Genomic DNA, 16561 nt, shown 5'->3' with positions numbered 1-16561 from the left:
GACAAAAGACGAATGAAATATAGTGCGATGGCCTTCATGATTTTGCTTTGATTGGGGAGTTCCTGGGCTGATAAGGGCAGGCATACATTGGGTCAGGTCAAGTCTTGGTGTAGGGGGCCTACCCTTAGGATAAATGTGTCTCAATTTCACCATCGCAAACTGACCGCACTTCACCATAGTGAATTGGGACGGTGCAATATTTCACCCAGGTGAGCATGGTAAATTCTACATTCACCATGATGGTGAGCATGGTAATCTTTGAATTCACCATGGTGAGCCGCACTTCACCATAGTGAATCTCACCATGGTAATCTTTGAATTCAACATGGTGAGCATGGTAATTTGGTAAACTCCAATTTTATACCATGGTGAATCTGATATCTTTTTCGTCAGGGTGCTGTGATGTATGATTAGGCCTCAGCAGGAACTGAAAGACTACCTCGTGTTAGTTGCCAGGGCCTATTTGACGCTGCCCTTGACACCGTCCTCCGCACTGTGTATTGCCACCCAAAGATCACATGACCTGCTAACGCGGATTGGATATAACTGTGACAAATTGCTTTTCATTCCGGTCAAGCGCATGCGCAGTTCTTGTTATTTCAAAGATGGCGGAAATTTATAAATGATCGAATTTACAGCACATTTTTGCCATAATGGATACGATTTTAGAAGGATTTGAGGATAACAGTGACCCTCTGATGTTCGAGGGAAGGTAGGTAGATCAGTTTGAATAGATTAAAGCAGTCGATCGTTGGCAGTAAAAGCGAAATTCCCCTCCCAACTGTTCCCATTTTGAGCCAGCATCCGGATGCAGTGTATCCTTTTTATAGCAAAACCCTATACTCATAATTTCGCCCGTCCCCAATCACTTCCTGAAATTAAACTAGTAAACTTTGAAAACTTTGCAATTTGAAAGTTTGTTTCAAGTTCCGAACTGGTTGATGATGATTATATTTCGACAATATTTATACTTTTCAGACTTTTCATTGTTATTGCCATTGTATCATTGTTTTTCATCATTGTTCTGTACTAAATGTAATACTACAATCAAGATGTACAGACCGGGGGAGCTGGCTGGACGTACCCATAAGTCTTTGCGGTAGTCTCGCGCGTACCGGATATAACCCATCAAGCTTTTCTCCTTCAGAGAAATACTGCGTTGCGCTCAAGTGCCTTATAAGGCTGTGAACAAAATTAACGTTCGACCAATGAGAAAGCCACATTACCCTGCATACGAGGTTGGACGCGTGATCACTAAATGACAAGTAAAAATAGAATCAGACCACATGTTTCTTTTTGTCAGAATGCTGCCGTTTGCTGTAGTACACGTGTGTTGTCCAAATTTTCGATTTCAAGCAAGTTTAAGGCCAACCTCGTGTCCACCAGACTAATGCATAATTGGCAGTTGAGCGCAACGCAGTATTTCTCTGAAGGAGAAAAGCTTGATAGGTTATATCCGGTACGCGCGAGACTACCGCAAAGACTTATGGGTACGTCCAGCCAGCTCCCCCGGTCTGTACATCTTGATTGTCGTATGTAAATACCGGTTTTTGACTTTGTAACTTTTTTTAGGTTTTCCAAAAATGTCAAAAGGTATTTAATGCTCTATTGAGGAGAGCACAGGAATCATTGCTATATCAAAGTCTTTGGTGGACAAGATGATAAGAATGGTTGATGGAAGTCATTGACAGATAAGGAACTTGGACCCAATAGGAGCAATCAGAGAGAGTACTTGTCTTAGTGGTCACAGGCTATTGATTTTGAACGAGATCTGCTGGGTCGTCACAATATCTGCATTATTTTATACATTGTGTAGCTGATATTAATAGCGAGGGCTGTACACATGTAGCTGTCAGAATTATCAATAGTTTTATTCCTTGTATGATAATGAATTATTTATGGTGACATTAAGGTATAGGTGTAATTAGTCCTGTCCATTCCTTCATACATTGACGACTGCTACAGACCAGTGTATCATAGGTTTTTCTTATGGAACTGGCTATTCGAACCGCCACGGTGCATGGGGCCATTGTTTCCGGTCTTATTCGCACTGTCGGAAACACCGTTACGGTGAAAGGTGCCGTACCGTGATGGTGCGAATAATACGAAGTGAATAAATAGATCGCACCGTGGTGACATGGGTGATGGTGGGTAAGGAAAGTAGGCCTAATTCATGATTGAGGTGGTGTTTGTTTGTGACGAGTGTTGGCAGTGCCTTTACTCCTGGCTCCGGGTGTGGGTGGGGTCCTTGACTTCCAGCCAGGCCAGCCGGCCCTGTCACGGTACGAATAGCCATGGCCTTTTCTAGTTATTGATCACACTTTGATAGGTATATGAACCAGTCTGTAAGATGGGAAAGTGTTGTCTTGTAAATTGTAAACCATATACAGTTCATTCAAGTTTTCTGGTACAGTAATCGAAAAAATATTTTGTTATAGATTGAAATTTTACTCAAAACTAGTCTACATTTGAAAGGATAGTGTTACTGTGACGTGTACAGTACATCGCCATTGATTCTTAAACTGCAAAGACTAATTTAACATATATGTACTTGTAGATCATTTCAAATTACCTGCTCTACTAACCAGATGTCAGCTGATTAAAAAATTTCCTGTCTTGACATATGACCAATTTCTAATTCATTTCCTCTGTTTGTCGCATGATGCACATCTAAACTAAAGATCTGCCGGACTGCCATGTATTTGTCTCCCATAATAACCTATCGAGATGTCATCGCAGTTGAAAGGGCTTCAAATATTCGAGTATTGTTTACTCTCCATTTGCCGCCCACAGAATTCGGTCGAATGACTCAGCCGCCCGCCAACCTGTCCGTTATGATTTGGCAGTTTTAGAAGCAGTGTTCTCCACTGAATTTTGTTTGAACCAGGACTGGTGTTAGCCTTAGATTTTGGTGTGAATTTGTTGTCTGATTCGAAGGTATTTTTGGGTTGGTGGATGTCTACTGATAGAAAACACATCACAGCTTCAAAAATCTTGGTTAGGTGGTGTAGTTTCTGGTAGTTTGATCTGATGCCCTCGAGTTAAAATGAGCAGTGGAGAACACTGAATGGTTGGACATTACACTTGTATGTACACTCAGGTTAGGTTGTTACATGTCATAGCAAACAAATCATGTCCTTGCCTCTGACTCAAGGCTTTATTTACTATCTGCCACTGTACTCATGTACACTACATGTAACTCTTGAAGAAAGTTTGCATATATCATCTCAGTGCAATATTGACATACATGTACTTCTAATTAAATTGGTCTACGCACACTTTCTTTTGTTCTATTTATGAGTCAATCAAGCTCTTCTTGGCAGAATTTTGATTATACAAATTGTATACAGATCTATGCAAGTATCAATTCGTGTCTTGTACCCCCCCCCCTCCTCAAGGGTACGACACCTTATCACCCTATAACGACATCTTAAGGCTCAAGCATCACCCTTTTTTCACCAATGCTACTTTTTCTTTCGTCAAGACATCACCATCAACAATATATCAGTTATCACCATCATATAAAGTAACCGGACTAATTTTACTGGGTAAGGCTGTATGTTCGACAAGACATCGACACATTAGCATCCTTTTTCTTTCCAGCTTCGCCAAATTTTCACTAAAGGAAAAATAAATACTTCTCAAGCATCGGCAAAGATTAGTGGTGATAGCTTAACTACCCTTGAGGAGGGGGGTACAAGAAACGAATAGATATTTGCATTAGGGTATCTGCATATACAAATGTGTGCAAAAGTTCTGCAAGTGAAAATAGCTATCGTTTGGAATATGATGAAGTATTTGTACAAGAGGTTGGCATCCACAGACAGTCTGTCATTAGCAGCTCTGGGGTCTCTATCGAGCTCTTGGCAGGAGACCAGTTATTCTGCCCATCAGGCGATTTTCCTGTCAACGCTCTGGTCATTTGTTATCCAGGATGAGGTAACGTCTGCTAGTATTATGTCGGTCGCTCTGTCATGATTTGGATGGAAAGGATTGTCATGTATCTTGTGTCGCCTTGCTAACTGATGAGTGATGTCGATATGCCCTCGTCGTTGTGTGAAAGAAGGAGACCTGTGGATTGATGTTCACGGCCGTTAAGAAGGCTTGTGCTAACCGGCTCACTGATGAGTCTAGCTGCTGGAATAATCAATGTTTATATTACATTTTGTACTTTGTTGTGAGGACAGTTCAATCTGATCATTGGAAGAGTCATTCATTCAGTCAAGACATAAAAATTTGAAAAAGAGATGGAAGCCATATTGGATCTTTGAAGGATTGTACGAGTCATGTGATATCATTGTTGTGATATCTTCTCCCGACTTGCGTATTTTAATCAAAATAACAAATCAACTCGCTCGTGTTGGGAACAGATGCTGCATAAGAAAGTAAAAAAATGACACAAATGCATTTCATTTTCATAATTGATCACATGTTTGATTAAAAAAATTTATAAAATTGCAATGTTTTTTTCTCAAATACTTCACATAGTCTAACATCAATATTTGTTCATTCTTGATACATTATTTATGCAGCTGGCGACACAGTTTGTTCACATTCGGCTTAACTGGTTGTAACTTGTACAGTAGTAAGGGCAGGTCGGACAGCTGGTTACCTTCAATGTGGTCCTATCAGGTAATCAGCTGGGCTTCATTCAGGTACACGATGTATCTAATCTGTGTACAGCTTGGTTCATGCAGCTGAGCCATGCACTGGCTGCTGTTGTGGCAGCATGGCCGGGCGTACTACTGGGCAACACAAAAATACATTATCTACATTTGATTTTAAATACCTCAAAAAATATGAATCTTTACAAGTACCAGGTGACATTTTGCAGAAATTTGGTAATTGTGAGATCAATATCTTGGGAGCTATTCAAAATTGAAAGTGTATAGTCTTTTTTGTGTCACCTAGTATTACTAGTATAGTAGAAAACTGGATAATTTGATAGTTTACAAGTCAAATTGCTGTCAGACACCTGGATGCAAGATACATCGGAGAAACATTTCCTAATTCCACCATACTGTGAGGTGACAGTGTTTTCTGAATTTTACACTGCCTGCTAGATATTTGAGTGGGTATTTAAAAGGTTTTACCGACCGTACTAACTACAACAAAATTTTGTGAATTTTGGATTTTGTGCACTTGGGCCAGATGTCTCAAGTGGATAAAAAGGTAGTTACTCATCTTTTTAGACTTTTATTGTCATCCTGAGCATTGAGTCATTTTCACTTGGTATACAACGGGAGGAGCATGTGAATGAGAATTTCAAGGATACTTTGAAATATTGTGCGTTTCTGCATTCTCATCCCCTATGGAGTCATTAATTGGTCATTAAAACAAGCTTCCTCGTTTCCAGACATTTGTAGGTTGTGTCGATTTGTACTCTCATTTGTGACGTCTGATCATTGTTTACAATGTACAGCGATACGTAATGTTTCTGTGTACATTACGCTCTGCTAATATCAATGCCATATTGTAGCCGGAACTCTGAAGTGCAATAGCTGAAGTGGAATATAAAATTCTGGCTTTGTCTTGTCAAGTCCTGTCGGCAAGCAAACGTCATCGAATCTGTATCAAAACCGTGGTGTCTGACAAATTTTGGTAGGAATGTTTCGATTTGACTTGTTTTCAACTGATGGATGGTCATTCTAAACATTCTGAACAGACTCATTCACATGCTCCTCCCATTGGCAGTGCCAGTGGAATACAATTACGATCATTAGAAGAAACAAATAACTTGGGAGCAAATCTAAAGGTCTTTTGCATGCTACTCACCTTGCACTCTGACTCGTAAAAATATCTGATAAAAGTGATATGGATGAACCTTCTGGATGAACCTTGCGGAATACGGTGATCCAAGGATTGAATATTTGATGGGATGAAAGTCGTTTGAAAATCTACATGTAAACTGATTCTCGTTCACAATTCAGATATCTGTGTTTAGTTAAACTTTACGGCTCAAATGACCATGTAAAGGATTAAAAAATTCATGAAATGGATTATTATACTGTTGAGAACATATGGCGTGTATAGCCTGGTTTCATCAGACGCTAACGAAAATGATCAATGGAATAGTCTGGGATGGTGTACGTATTTATTCACACCGTGTGACGATACGATGTTGAATCTGAATGGATAAGCGGCGGTTCAGTAGCCCTCAACGTCAGGTCGGCCCCCAGAGGCGTGCGGCAGCATTCTGGAGGACAGGGGGCGCAAGGTGGGTTGACATTTGTTTTTTCTGGGTTTGTTCATTTCTGGTGCTGAGGCAGCTACTCCATTCAAGTCTGGAAAACCAGATTCAGTGACCAGAGACCTCTGAGCAGTCTGTTGCTTGAAGGCTTAAAATGACCAAGTTTCAAACTCGCTACAGGTCTCAGAGGTACATTGACTGTACAATACAGGTTGTCTGACCAAGGATGTAGGGGGAGGGCACGAGAAAGGCTTTAATTTTCTATTTTATGGGGGAGGGTCCCTCTTGCTTCAAAGATTGAAGCCTCTATTCTTGCTTGGTGGTGCTGCTTTCCCCGCACTCAAATTTCTGGTACCTCAAAATCCAGTGTTGTGTGGTGTCTCCCCCTATTGACAACATTTGACCAACCACAGCTGTTTGACTTTGGATCGGTTCCGATCCGTTCCTTCATGTATTTCATATTCAGGTGCTCGGAGCATAAAAATCCCACTTAACGTTAATATCGACTCTCAATTATTCATGGTTGGTCAGGTGTGAATCAATCAAATCGGAAGAATGAATAAAATTGTGATGCGTGAAGTGGCAGAATCTCCCACTGAAGTGCCACACAAACAAGCGGTTTTAATTGCTGCGACCTTGCGATTATTAACGCATGTTTACGACATCTCGACTTCATCATCATATCATTACCGGCGTCGTAACCCTATTGGATTTTTGCCGGAGGTATGGAGTCCACTATAGGCTACTGTCCACCTGTGTAGGATCTTTTACTTGCCCTGGCATAGACACTCAGGTACAAGGGACCACGGCTTTTAGTCTCATCCGACAGACCCTCGAGTATTTCATACGTTAATGTACGTGTTGTGAAGAGCCAGGAATTTTAGTTCCTTGAAAGCCACGCCGGTTCATCCAGAAATACAATCCTGGGTTCTCCCCGGGATCGAACCCGGGCCCTATTGCGTGGTAGCCAGCAGTGTTAACCACTAGGCTATGAGGCTCTATGAGGCTCTATGAGGCTCTTTCATGGCAGATGTACCCAACATAATGATGTTTTGACAATTCTAGGCGCATGGACTGAGGATTGTCGGTGATTCGCTTCCCAAAGGTTTCCACACGCGAGCAAGGGCAAAGTGAGGGGAGGCATCAACATTGCTGACTGGTCAAAATGTCTTCATCTTATGACTTCTCATCCAAGTAAACTTTTCGTCGGTCCTATACGGGCACCAACCATTTTGTTAGTACCCCTGTGTGCCGAACTTAATCCCTGTTTCTGGCCCCGCAGTTTTTCGATTGACATATCTAATTTGGTAGAAGTGACAGCCTTTAATTACCTGGCAGGTAATTAAAGGCTGATTCCGGTCGCAGATCTCTCATTGATGAATCGTCATTCGAAAATGAAGGGTGGGCATTGAGAGGGGTGTTACTAGTTTTCTGCTGCATTAGATTTGTAGTGTTGTACACTGTCCATTGTCTTGCACTTTTGACAAATTTTAAAATCTTGTGTGAATTTGGTGGAAAATTTCAATGAGAGGGGTGTTATTAGTTTTCTGCTGCATTAGATTTGTAGTGTTGTAACACTGTCCATTGTCTTGCACTTTTGACAAATTTTAAAATCTCGTGTGAATTTGGTGGAAAATTTCAACGTAATTGCCAAGAAAACTTTACGAATTCCCCATGTTTAAAATGTCTGAGATCGTTCTACCGATCTGTTTGTGTTTCCTTGCATTGTTTTCCCCTTTCCTAATTGGCCGATTGCCTCCCTGGTTCGATAGGCCCGATTAGGTCGAATCACAATCAAAGTCTATTCACCGTAAAACCCCACAACCAGGGGCCTTTTTGTTTGGTGTTGGAGTTTAATAGGAATAAGCCGTGTCCCGGCCTCCTGTCTTCAACTTCAAGTAGGCCTTTTAAAACCGACCATATAGTGAAGCGTTCGGCCTAATCCGACCATATGGCACAGAGGTTCTTGCAGGAGCTAGCAGACCTACGCACACTTCTCATTTCCATTTGGATGCCGTATCTGGATGATGCGGAAAGAACGCATCGAAGTTTTCAATAAATTTAGATAACGATAATTTGATGACTTTGGATAGTTTAAAAAAATTATTCTTACAAGCTGTTGGGTTTCTACTGACCTTTGCTCACGTGATCCGCAATTGTTGATGTTGTCTCTAGATGGCGTAGACGTGAGTTCGAAGTGCGCGGGCCCCTCATTTGTGACTTGAGAGCTGGTAAAGTTCACCTGGATAGAAAGTCTGTTAAACATTCCCGTTTTTGTTAAGAAATCACTTCCCTTTTTGCTCAATCGGGCCTACCTTGCCTTTGTGGATTATCACATTGTCTTCATTGGAGTATCACTTCACATCGTGAAGTATCAGGTAGCCCTAACTCACAACGACGAACTTGTAAATTCGGCAGTATTTTAGCGGATACAGTATAAATCAGACCTTGGGATGTTGTGGGTGTGAGTGATGCTGACACAACTACCGTCCAGCCATGATGCGCAAACGATTTCACAGCGAGTCCAATTTGAGGTAAGTTAGCCCAAAGACCAAATGATATTGACCAGGGGATGTCTGGTTTGACATTGTCTTCGATAGGTCCACTGGGTTTCTGGAGGGCTAGGCCTGGTTTTGCCAAACTTGTCATCGCCAATCAAGTCGGGCGTGGGGTAGTATTGATGTTGCACCAGAAAGCCGCTGCTCGCCACAACAAGACATCAAGACCTACGTGGTCGCATACCATTTCCAAGTCCATTTTCAGTTTGGAAGTGGACTGACCTAGAGAAGTATGCTAGGGAGCCCCAGAGTTTTGCGGTCATGGGCCAGCATGCCTCGAATGATGGTGGTCACCTTTCTTGTGTCCATGTCAAGGTCTGAGATTGTATGACTGTGTAGGAAGGATTGCTGAATTACATGTACAGCTAGGATAGGATGGACTGCTTTTGTTCGGAAGGAAAATTATGATTATATGAATGATGAAGAGAGGCTGTATCTAACAAGGTGAGCTGGCCAGGAGCGGTTAAGTGCTGCCATAGGGCCCCAGAGGTTTGTCGTCTCAGTGGTGTCTTTTGGCCAGTATTCCTATTGACTTCCTCCGCAGATATTGACTTCCTCAAAAGTTTACGAGGTCAGCAATACAGATTTCATTCTGATATCATTGAACGATTACTGAATTACAACTGGGATGGACAGATTTTGTTCTGAATGGAAGTTAGGAATTCATGCTGTATGTGATTTCCCGGATGTTCGATTGAGATCCGAGACCATCCGCTCAAAGGATCATTCACGCCCGGTGTAATACAAGCCCATGGCCCGTGGGCCGGTGCCCATTGTGTTTTGATTTGATCTCATTCAGATTGCAAAAGCTTTATAGAACTCGTCCCATTTGGCTTGATATGTACACACACTTCACTTACAATTACTAATAAAGCCTTTTACAGTATCAATGGGTAGTAAGCTCATGGTCTAATACGCTTAATTGATCCGTGGTTAGCGTGGTTAGCATACTAGCAGTGTGAGGGACGACTTGGAGGTGCTACATTGTAGCTGATCCTGTGTGGAGAAGAACAAGTGACATTTTTCTGTTCTCAGGACCATAAAATTCTGCCTTTCTTGTGTCAATCCCGGTCGACAGTGGGTAGTGAGTTTGTTGTCTGATACACTTATTGATCCGTAGTTAGCATACTAGCTTTGTGACGGATGACAAGGTGGTGCTAGCTACTCCTGCATCGAGAGGAACAAGTGTGCAATCCTTAGGACAATAAAATTCTGGCTTTACTGTGTACGGTCAGTGGGCTCTTGTACGCTAATGGTCGGTGCCAATACGCTAATTGACCGGTGCTAACCTTGTGTACGGAGGACCGGACAGTCTAGAACATATCTCGGGACTAGTTTATAAAATTCAGGTTTTGTTCTGGTCAATATATCAATTGTTGTCTTCTTTGGAGGGTCCCATTTCAGTCTTGGATAGTAACAACTATCTCTTTCACTTTCGTCAGCAGGGGGTGGGTCGATTGATTCCAGGTAAGCGGTCTAGTGTCCGTGTGGAGTTTCTGAACTCGCGACTTTCAAGTTGAAGCTGTTGTACCTTACGATATTGGACATCATCAGTTAGCTTTGGAGTGTGTTATTTCTGCTTGGAGTTTGGATAGATGAGGGACATGTACGTTCACAGTTCCCGCTTGTCTAAAGCGCCTGGCAAAAGCGATTTTCGATTTTGCGACCTGCAATCACTATCACATGCGACAAAAATTGCTCCTCTGCTGTGGCTTCAGAGTGAGCGAGCAGTTGTTGGTCTGGTTCTGTTCTTGCCTAACATTTTGCTTCAGACTTGGTTAACTTGCCTCCTTCAACAATCTCTCAATGTGGCTCTTGCCCCCCCCCCTCAACGTGTACTAACAGTAAACCTTGATTCCTTGCCAGTTTTTCACATGTGTGATTTCACTGTCCCAGGTGAGCACAGTGTCCTCCAGCCATTTGACCATGATCCGGGATCAAAGTTGTTTATTCGAGATTTCGTCTAATTGATCTATAATAACGTTTTTGATCTCTTTGTGTGTACACGGATTAAGAAATGACAAATCTTGGTTATAATCGTGTTTTAAACTTAAGTCTGTCTAAGTAAGTTATACTAGCATATAGAGTGTACCGATGACCATCAAATCTCAGGTCATCCCTCATTTGTTTGCTAACATTGTATACATGTAATCTCAGGCTTTAAATGATTCATAAAACATAAAGTAAACAATGCCGTTAACGCGTTGCGTCTACAAGAGATTTCCGATGTAAAATATTCATTGTATACCTGTAGTAATACGCTCCAATTAGCATGTTTTATAGAATACGTCCCAAAAATATCAATAACCTTGGCTGGGTTCATTGTTCCCTGCAATAACTGTCTCGGCATGAACGGAACTGCTAAAGTGTGCGTCGCTATTTTCAATGTCATCGGATTAAAATGCGGCTGGATATTATATTGTTTTTGCCCTGTAATCTTGTTTTCTGATTCGTGATATTTTCACTGTACAGTAGAACCTCTCTATTAAGGACACCCTTGGGACTTAGAATTGGTGTCCTGATTAGAGAGGGTTCCTGATTAGTGAACTAGTGTCCTTTATAGAGAGGTTGTCCTTAATAGAGAGGTGTCCGCTAAGGAAGGTTCTACTGTATTAATGGGGTACGCCGTTTGTATTGACCGATGGCTCAGGTCAGGAAAACTGAAATGAAGTTCTACACAAATTGTGAATGCAAATCTGATGAAATTTGGTATTCATAGTACATGGATAGCTGTCTTCCCAATGGCATTGTTGAAATTTTCTTTTGTGTCTCTTCATATAATAACACAGTTTCAAATTCAAGTTCCAAATTCAAATTTTTTCAGCAGAGTAGGCCTTTAACTTAAAGTGTTAGGAACGAGAAGGTAGAATACACTTGTTTTCAAATTTCAAATTTCAAATTCTTCTTGGAAGGGTGTAATATATCAAACGTCCAGAGATTCTGTCACAGTGCTGGTTTAAACAATATTTTCAGTTCGAATAACTAACATTTGGTGAGTGATCTCTGCAATGATGTCGTGTCAAAGCCTGCGACTGCGCCATCTTCAAATTCATTTAGGATTAAATACGACATGATATATCATCATTGACGATTTTTATTTTCGTCGCGAGATACGGTTTTCTGATTTACGACATTTTCGATCTTATGCGGGATGGTGTTCTTCGACATAATCACTCTGGTGATACTAATGGACTATGGCTGTCGATTTTCTCTCACTGTGTTGATTCATTTCATTTGCACTTGCTCGATTCATTTCATTAAATTTTTTTCCCAAGTAAAATCTTTGGGGTCTCATCGGTTGGCATTCCTCCGTTCTTTGTGGTGATTTGTGCAAGATTTTTCTGATGATTGGATCTTATAGCTGATATCGGCTGTGTGACTCAGTACCGTTATCTAAAGTCACTACCAAGGCTTGGCATGGACTAGTTTTGGCTGTATTCTGTAAGGTGGTGTAGTGCATACATGAGGATCCATCACAGCTGTGGTACCGGGTTCGATTCCCGGTCAGTCCTGGTATCTCCGTATTAACAGACAGGGCGACTCTCTTCGATAGTCTTGGGTTTTTTCCGCAATCTCCGGTTTCCTTCTACTTTCCTAGGTTTTGTGACAATTGCATTGTTGTTGGATTATAGAGAGTGCCCAAGTTACTGTGAGTGTGACAGTGTGACATTCTCGTCACAATAATACATGACGTGGATAAGCAAGAAAAACATGCTATCTTGGATATCTATTTACTGGAGTAGAACAGGAATGCTATGACACTCATTGATGGACATTTAGAGTCATAACTGCCCAAAATGGATAAATTTCACTCCATAAGGTGAGACGTTTTCAGCACTTTATTGATGATAAATGTAACCATTCTTCTTGCAAAAGCGATGTGCAGACAAGCGATTTTTGTTGCTGCAACTGACAACGTGACAATTGATTGTGATAAAACCAACCAGTAGCCACTTTCAAATCGCAATCGTCGTGTTTTCATGGCTACGTTGCTGGTTGCGGCAACAAAAACCGCTTGTTTGCAGAGCACTTATACTTTATAGCGTTGACTCTTGTGTAAAGCAGTTGATGCTCTCAACTATGGTTGGGCACCAGTTGAGGTTAATTGATGATTCCCTGAACGTAATGGCCGAACAACTTGTCATCAAAGGCAGAGGTGGGTGCCAGTTGGGGAGAGGTGTCATCACCCCCCATTACAAGAGACTGTCCCTCAAAGTTTTGATGTACAGAGAGTGATTTTACACTCTAAAACAAATTCTTGAGAGTTGTGCATTTTCTCAACATAAATCTGAAAAAAGCGCTATCCCGTAAAGTGTTAACCTTAGCATTTCATACCTGGCCATACATCTGATGGCATTTACCATGAAATATGTATTAGCTTACGCTATGCTAATCGATATCCCTTGGGACCTGATTGCAACGTGCTTTAATTAGTTCCGAGGTTATTGTAATTAATGAATGCCTGTTGTGGAATATATCAATGGACGATACGTCAGGACACGTCATGCGGAGAAAATGGTTGAAACTTCATCGCGAAATACACGGTGACAATAAAAAAGATTATTTTATGGAAGGAAATAAGATGGATTGTTCATCACTGTCCCCTCCAAAAGAATGCCACGGTTTTATACCTTGGATTGGCAGGGGGAGGGAGTCCTGTACTAGTTTGCATGCACCACATTCTTACGTTTACGATTCTTGTTTGGCTATGATGAGTGCTGCGTAGTTTCTTCTCCTCGAAGTCCGCATTCAATTACAAGAATCAAAATAGGTTTATATTTGTTTCTAATCAACATTGAGAACTAGCTGTTAGTTTGTTTACCATCATTAAGATCGCAAGAAAGTCGTAAAATTAGGATCTTTGGGTGGGAATACGGACTTGGACCCAAGCATTGAATTGCCCATTGAAATTCTAGCACGCCCTTGAGACCCTTCGATCCTTTCTTGCGATTAATCGCGCTTTTCTCCCCATTCTTCAACAATAATTGGCCTTTTTCTCCATTCTTTAGAGGAACTTTGGACACAAGTCTTAGTCCTTTATAATATTGACCGAGCGTTGGATCAAACACTAGAGCAAAAGGCCTCGCGCTGATCCGTAGTGTACACAATAAACATTGAAGGTGTCGCTGGGCCGATGTTAGTGTCGCAACAGCTCGCAATGACAACTTTCAATAAAAAAAACTGTCTGGCAGTAGTAACACAGGCATGGGAAAAAGTCCAAATGAACAGTAGTTGTCGGTAATATCTGTTTTGATGTTGCGGATAATTCTGTGCAAACTTGGCACCTCTCGTACAAAAATCTAATTATTGTAGAATGTCATGAAACACCCTCGGGCTCAGGCCAAGGGCCACTGAGGAGATCATCAGTGGCATAGTGTTTAGCACTGGGCTCATAATCAGGAGGTCATGTGTTCGATTCTCAGTGGTGCCACCGCTGTCTTTGTGTCCTTGAGCAAGGCACTTAACATTACTTGCTTCTTTCCACCCGCTTGACCTAGCTGGTAGAGATGGCTAAGTATGAATGTTAGTCCTGCAGAGTGCTGTAGAGCTGCAACTCGGACCTTTCTGCGATACTCCCAGAGAGTAGAGCTTGAATCATGAATGTACAGGCCAATAGCTAGAGATAATAATGTGAAGCACTTTGAGCGGCTGAAACCAGTTGGATTTAGTGCGCACTGTATAAGTCTCACAATCATAGAGAGACAGTCGGGGACGATTCAGATAACCTTTTCATACACTTACTATCTGATTGGCTATCAGCCCACAACCTGCTGTTCAATTTGTTATTCTCTCTCATTCACCATATGTTCAATAATAAACTCTCCATTGGTCTGAAGCAGCTAGCCAGCAAAATCAATCATCACGTCTCACTTGACATTGTGGATTTTGCCTCTCAAGCTGTTCAGTTATTTTCATTGATTTGGTGGCCAAGTGGTTCAGATCGATGATGGTCACTGATGACGACTCTGGTGTGATTCTAAACGCGGCAAGTTTGGCCCGATCTGCTTCATCAACTGAGTTTTGTCCTGGGTCCAGTACATTTGACTTTTCCCCTCAAAAGAGCACCACACAGTCCCTTAAAAAGCGGCTGGTCCCCCCGCCCTTGGGGATACCAAGGAACAATGTTCAATCAAGGTCCCGGAGTAGTGAGCTATTGGAATTATGGAAGTGTGGACCAGATTGTCAGCTTATGCAAGCAACACCATATTTAACCCATCACCAGCAGCCCTGAATTGAGTTAAGTTATGAAATTCTGCAACATCTGTGCTTGCGTTAAGTCATCTCTACGACATTTGGCTCGTGGGTTCGCAAATTCCACATATTTCATTTTCGTTTTGACCTCCCTTTCGTGTGGTGGACATGTTTGTGTTCATGGTGTGTTGATTCGATGATGGGTTAGGCAGGTTTACTGACCATGGGAGGGTGCCTGACTAAACTACGTAAGACTAAACCACGGAAGAAAGTGCGGTAAAGTTATTTCCCATGACAATTATTTTCATATCGTAGCCTTCCTATTTCAGTTTAGTTATTCAAGCACCAGCAAACCAACCCAAAATCTCCAGCATGTTCCGGTATCAGCCACAGGTCTCTTGATGCTATGCAACTTTTAACTGTCCTAATCTCAGACCTGCTCCCAAATGACAATTAGAGAGGAATACTGGCCAAAGGACACCACCCTGACCACAAAAAGCTCTGGGGCTCTGTGGCTTCAGATCTGCTCCCAAATGACAATTAGAGAGGAATACTGGCCAAAGGACACCACCCTGACCACTAAAAGCTCTGGGGCTCTGTGGCTTCAGACCTGCTCCCTAATGACAAATAGAGAGGAATACTGGCCGAAGGACACCACCCCGACCACAAAAAGCTCTTGGGCTCTGTGGCTTCAGACCTGCTCCCTAATGACAAATAGAGAGGAATACTGGCCAAAGGACACCACCCTGACCACAAAGCTCTGGGGCTCTGTGGCTTCAGACCTGCTCCCTAATGACAAATAGAGAGGAATACTGGCCAAATGACACCAACCTGACCACAAAGCTCTTGGGTTCTGTGGTGGAACTCTCTGGGACAGCCAACTTCGTTACGGAAAACGGACTGACTGTCTAGCATGCATCTCAAATAATAAGAAGTAGAACTGTCTTAACTACAATTCTGAATCATTTTCAGGAAGACCTCCCGACTGCATGCTGACGTTACGTGCCAAGATTGTGACTCGGAAAGCGTTCCTAATCATCCAAGTATTGTCAAAACTGATTCGGTGGACACCTCTCTTTACTGAAATGCTCATAATATTGATACCTTCTCTTTCCAGTTCTCAACCCGATGACGTCTCCAATGTCAGTTTCGGCTCCCATCTGGAGTACCCAGATGGATCCATACCAAGTAAGTTAATGATTTGAAGTTGTTTCCCAAGAGTGGTCCCGGGATTGAAAAGAATGTGTCTTTGATTAGTGGAAGGCAGAAGCATCCCGGATCAGCTTGGCACCCCAACAGGCTGCGTATAGTAGTTGAAATGCCATGCTCCCCTTCTTCCCGTTTGAAAAACAGTTCAACTTCCGCATCGGCTCTTAAACCTAATAATCACAAAAATCAACGAGGCACAAGAATCGTCATAAGCTAATTAGTCGATCAATAATCAATTAAAACACAGCTTTATAGAATCAGCTACCGGTAATAAGACACTGCTAAACGTTGATAAGAGTAATACGATAAGTCCAAAAATGCAGACGCGATTCCGAAACACAAAAATAGATTTGCTCCAACGAAACGAACGTTGCATTTCGCGACCATGAGTTACCTGGCGCCCTATCTGAGG

At 42.0% G+C, this 16561-nt stretch overlaps 1 protein-coding gene across 11 annotated transcripts in view; it reads left to right on the top strand.

Moving 5' to 3' along the window:
- Positions 1–622: 622 nt before the first annotated feature.
- Positions 623–16561, top strand: part of LOC135501931 (myomegalin-like) — a 62152-nt gene continuing 46213 nt past the window's right edge. For 6 of the 11 annotated variants that reach the window (XM_064794378.1, XM_064794383.1, XM_064794379.1 and 3 more), the window contains exons 1-2: positions 623–712; positions 16058–16128. In XM_064794378.1, the coding sequence (XP_064650448.1) occupies positions 654–712; positions 16058–16128 (130 nt within the window). In that variant the 5' untranslated portion in view covers positions 623–653. Of the gene's footprint in view, positions 713–8642; positions 8725–9145; positions 9193–9708; positions 9833–12346; positions 12569–16057; positions 16129–16561 lie in introns of those variants that run through there. The other 5 variants (XM_064794374.1, XM_064794373.1, XM_064794375.1 and 2 more) reach the window with 5 other exon arrangements.

The sequence above is a fragment of the Lineus longissimus genome, chromosome 17 (assembly GCF_910592395.1).
Source record: "Lineus longissimus chromosome 17, tnLinLong1.2, whole genome shotgun sequence".
In the NCBI taxonomy this organism is placed as follows: Eukaryota; Metazoa; Nemertea; class Pilidiophora; order Heteronemertea; family Lineidae; genus Lineus; species Lineus longissimus.
The sequence above is the reverse complement of the archived record's forward strand: the minus strand, read 5'-3'. Positions and strand labels throughout refer to the sequence as shown.